Source organism: Austrofundulus limnaeus, unplaced genomic scaffold (genome assembly GCF_001266775.1).
Source record: "Austrofundulus limnaeus strain Quisiro unplaced genomic scaffold, Austrofundulus_limnaeus-1.0 Scaffold690, whole genome shotgun sequence".
In the NCBI taxonomy this organism is placed as follows: domain Eukaryota; kingdom Metazoa; phylum Chordata; class Actinopteri; order Cyprinodontiformes; family Rivulidae; genus Austrofundulus; species Austrofundulus limnaeus.
This window is the reverse complement of record NW_013953092.1, coordinates 87,848-92,842: the sequence shown is the minus strand read 5'-3', so window position 1 is coordinate 92,842 and position 4,995 is coordinate 87,848. Positions and strand designations below refer to the sequence as shown.

Here is a 4,995-nt window from a genome sequence, read left to right as displayed (position 1 = left end):
GAGCAGATCCAGGCATGGACACAGGCCCCTAGGGCACACCACCCCCAGGCTAAGGCCTGATAGGGCCAGAGGACCCAGGCCCCACCATGCAGCCACAGGCTGAGCCAGCACACGCCCAAGCGCCCAGCCCCAGACATTGAGGGCCACCAGTGCACCAGCGGGCAGAGGCGCAGCCCTCCAGAGGGCAGAGTGGCAGGGGCCTAAGCCTACCACCAGCAGTTGGCCCCCAAGTGAACCAGAGGAGGGGGCAACCCAAGACCCAGCCTGGCACACATCCAATCATAAACAGACACAATCACATAATCCCACCTTCATCCTCACACCCACTCATTCAAAGACACACAAGATGGACGCAATACTCCAATCAAGGTCCCCATATATTCTCTATACCCCCCCCAGGTCCGGGACATGCACCTGCCCCTGATGGAGGGCAGCCCACATCCAGACCCAGGAGGTAGACTCATTCATTCTGGGGTGGAAAGGAGCAGACAGTCTAAGCCCAGCTCGGACCGCACCGCACCAGGTCGACCGGTCAGTCCCTCCGCCACAGAGAAGCCACGCCCCCAACCACCCCCACACACCGCCAACAGCCAAGTGCGCACCCCCCACCAACCACCCACCGGACTCCAGCAGCCACCTCGGCCAGCGGGCCAACCTCGACAACCAGGAGCCATACCCCAGGAATCCAAATGGCCCCAGGGAAGTCAGAGCGCCAGCCCCGTCCCTGGCACCCCACCCCCGGCCACTAGCCCACCCACAGCCCAGGCTCCCACCAGATGGTCTGCCCCTGCTCCASACCCCATCCCTAAATGGTAATTGGGGAAGAGGGGAGTGAAAAAGATCCCCCCCACACACACCTCCACCCTCAGATGTGCCGTTGATGCGTCTTGTTCTATAGTGCAATTAAAATGGGGAAGAAGAAGGGGCAGAGGTCGGCACGGTGCCAGTTTCCCCCCCACCCCAACTCTAACCTAAAAAAACTAAATGTCTACAAGCAACAATTGGGAGTGGGCACAGGCATCAGTGGTGGGAGTATTTCATCCAGCCCCTTGCATGCCATAAATGCCCACCCCCAAGTCTCTATATGTAAATGTCATGAGGATGTTATAAGTGAATGTCTATGGTGTACAGTAAAACTGGGGCCCAGGTGGTTATGGGAAACAGAGATATAAAATTGTTGCTCCTTGTAACGCACCTGCACCCCAAAAGCCCTACATGAGTGGAGTTGAAAAATGAAGAGGGTGCAGGTATGTGGCAAGGGATGGGGAGAAAAAATGACTGGGGCAGGGGCAAAATTCTCCCACAGAGAGTCAGCTCCCCCACTGACCCCGGTAGACACCCCCCGTTCCCCAAGACCCACCCAGGGAGTGAGGCCCCAATACCTCTTCCTCCAGACAGACCGCCAGGCCCAGGGAGCTCTAGACCATGGCCGAACAGAGCCCAGAGGACTGCCAGAAACCGGGACCAACATTCCACCCACCCCAGAACCATCCAAACCCCCAAGACCCAACCCCCAGCTCCATAGCCAGCCCACAACCCAAGAAAGCCACCGAACTCCAGCCAGAAAGATTTCGCCGAGAGTCCCCACCCAGCTGCAGACAGCATGAGGATGCCACCGAGAGCGAACCTCCCCCACAACAAAGGAGCCAACCAGCCGACCCAGCACAGCCCCGGGCTGCCACCATAGGCCATCTACTCTGCTCCCACCCCAGAAGAAATGCTACACCCACCCTAACATTCAGACAACTAGACACCCAGGCTGAGTTAACCTGCCCCCTCCCACGGGCCACCGGCCCCGCTCCCAGCCAGCCCAACCCCCCAGCCTCTGAGACTCGCAGCCCACCAGCGCACCAAAGGCCCCCAGCCCCGAGCTGAGCACTAGAGCACAAACYGGCCTAGAGCTCCAGCAACGTGCCCGCCAGGGCCCAACATCCCCAGCCCCACAGCCCAGGGATGGCATGACCCCAGAACCCCAGACACTCTACGCCCACCCCAGAACAGCCAGGTCACCGGGTCAGTGACCCATGACCGCCACTACAGASCACATGAGGGCCTGCATGCAGCCACCAGAAGCCATCCCCCAGAATCACCAAGCCCCCACCCAAGGGTGAGGGCCGCGGACCCCCAACAAGGAACCTTCAGTGGCCCAGCCCCCAAGGCCCCCCCGATGTCCCGACCCCCGATACCCCCTCACATCAGCCCCAATGACCCATAAGGCCCAATCCAAGGACCCCCACCCCCACTATGTGGTTAAACCGATCAAAGGAGCCCAGAGAGATTGATCTGATGTGGCGGCAGAGGCCTTTTACTTTTATTGCGACCCGGTTGCACAGGGACGTGAGAATTCCCTACTTACAAGTTGTCCATTTAAGCTGGAACGCTCCTTCCAGTGAGAATTTCCTGTTGTAAAGTTCCAAATTCAAGATGGCAGCTGCTCACCACAGCCCAACTCTTACTTTTAATAGTATTTCTGTATTATTTATTTCACATTTAGTCAGTCTTACATGTAGTACTCTTCAGTGTTTATGTGTTAAACCACTGTTTCTATGCTGGAAATGCCACGTAGAGCTCAGTCAGTGTTTGTTAGAGGTGCTCAGCTGTAGCAATGAGATATGTCCCATTTCATGTTTAGTACAACTGGCCCTTTGAGGGCCACCTTAACGCTATGTGGCCCTTGGTGAAAATGAGTTTGTCACCCGTTTCTGACCAAACATACAGAACAATTTATTTTTCTATAAAATATACAGATAACATTTAAAGTAGTTAGCAAAACTCACAATTTCAGTACATAAAGACTCACAGAGCTGTGTACAATTCACTTCTGACAGAAGACTTAAATTTTACAAAAAGCTTTTTACAAAGCAAACATTCATTTCAAAAGCAGCAGTTTTATCACCACCTAAGTTGAAAACTAATAGGTTTGGCACTTATTTTAAACGTAAATGAGTTATTCACTCATTCATTGCTGCTTTTGCACACCTTTACAACCAAATTCTCACATGCAGGACACAAAGGTAGTCAAATGGAAGTGGCACATTCAGCCTCTTTGGCTGCAGAACATTGAAACACTGAACAGCCACCTTGAATGCAGACTTTTTAAAAAAGTTTTATCTGAAATCTTAGTTTATGTCTATCTGACATGGGTTTGTCCCCATTTTCAGTGCTTTTGTGTATAGTCTCAAGAAGTCTTTGTACAGAGGTGCACAGCTGAGCCATGCCTCGCCGAAATGGATGGACCCAGTTAGAAGGTACTCGTCCTGTCCYGGAAGCCTGCTACAATGTCTGGGAATGTTCATGCGTCCACTCCAGCCCCGACCTCTGACTCCACCCCAAACGAACACACCGCTCTTCTGGTGAAACAGCCGACTGAGGGTCACCACAAGCAGGGTGTGCTTGTTTGTTGATGCCACCCCTCGAAACATACCACTGCCAGCTACACAGATGGAACAGGTGAACAGAAGGGAAAGAGACAGAAATTAACAAAATATAAAATACTGTATACAGTGGGGTGTGAAAGTTTGGGCAGCCTTGTTAATTTTCCTGATTTACCTTTATAAATCATTGATTGTTTGGATTAAAAAATCTGTTAAATGTATCATATAGAGCAGTTTTTCCCCAAGGTGGGGTCGGGACCCAAAGTGGGGTCCCGAAACATCAAGGTGGGGTCCTGAAAATATTTTCTGAATTAATGACATTTTTGCCTTAGTTGTTACAAAGGAGTGAGATTAGTATATTTAAAATGGATAAATGTAGTATAAAAATATTGTTACTATGCCCATGTTTAGTTGACCTGATACAAATGTTTATCATCCAAAAAYAGTTGGGGGCACAGGTCTCTGCTACTGTTATTTTGTGGGTCAAAAGCTGAAAAGTTTGGGAACCASTGCACTTTGGTTCCCAAAGTTGGGCTTTGGACCCAATTATGGGTCATGAAGCACCTTGGATAATCTCCAGAAAWCAATTTAATGGGTAATAAAATAATTGCTGATGTAATATTTCCCTATAATTATTACAAAAACACAAAATAAGTATAAATAGGTATTTATATTTGTGTACAAACTGTTTAGATCGTCAAAAGGCCTGTAGTTTTAGGGTTATTAATGAAGTTCGTGTACTCAGACCAGTAATATTTGGGGTCACAAGTTTTTGCCCTGGGTATTTTGTGGGTCAGAAGATAAAAAGTTTGGGAACCACTGATATAGAGGACAAACACAGTGATATTTGAGAAGTGAAATGAAGTTTAAATGATTTACAGAAAGTGTGCAATAATTGGTTAAACAAAATTAGGCAGGTGCATAAATTTGGGCACCAAAAAAATAAAAATAAAAAACCTTAACTCAATATTTAGTAGATCCTACTTTCACAGAAATAACGTTGTCTAAATGCTCCCTATAGCTTCTAATGAGAGTCTGGATTGCGGCAAAAGGTATTTTAGACCATTCTTCTTTACAAAACATCTCTAGTTTATTCAGGTTTGATGGTTTCTGAGAATGGACAGCTCTCTTTAAGTGACACCACAGATGTTCAACAATATTCAGGTCTGTGGACTGAGATGGMCATTCCAGAACGTTGTACTTGTTCCTCTGCATGAAGGTCTTAGTAAATTTTGAGCATTGTTTAGGGTGGTTGTCTTGTTGGAAGATGCAGCTTCAGCAGCTTCAGCTTTGTCACTGATTCCTGGACATTGGTCTCCAGAATCTGCTGAYATTGGTTGGAATCCATGCGTCCCTCAACTTTAACAAGATTCCCAGTCCCTGTACTGGTCACACAGGCCCACAGCATGATGGAACCACCACCACATTTTACTGTAATGAAGGAAATTGTGTAACTGATTATTAGAATATTAGATGCAGTATTGTATTTTATACTTTCTGATCATTGCAGCCTTTAAGTTTAACGATAAGATAAGATAAGATAAGATAAGATAAGATAAGATAAGATAAGATAAGATAGAACTTTATTGATCCCACAGTGGGGAAATTTGAACATTACAAC

At 48.3% G+C, this 4,995-nt stretch overlaps 1 protein-coding gene across 1 annotated transcript in view; it reads right to left on the bottom strand.

Moving 5' to 3' along the window:
• Positions 1 to 2,699: 2,699 nt before the first annotated feature.
• Positions 2,700 to 4,995, bottom strand: part of LOC106531909 (meteorin-like protein) — a gene marked incomplete at its 5' end in the record, with an annotated part of 16,471 nt that continues 14,175 nt past the window's right edge. The window contains 1 exon segment of the mRNA XM_014027855.1: positions 2,700 to 3,433. Coding sequence (XP_013883309.1) covers positions 3,120 to 3,433 — 314 coding nt within the window. The 3' untranslated portion in view covers positions 2,700 to 3,119.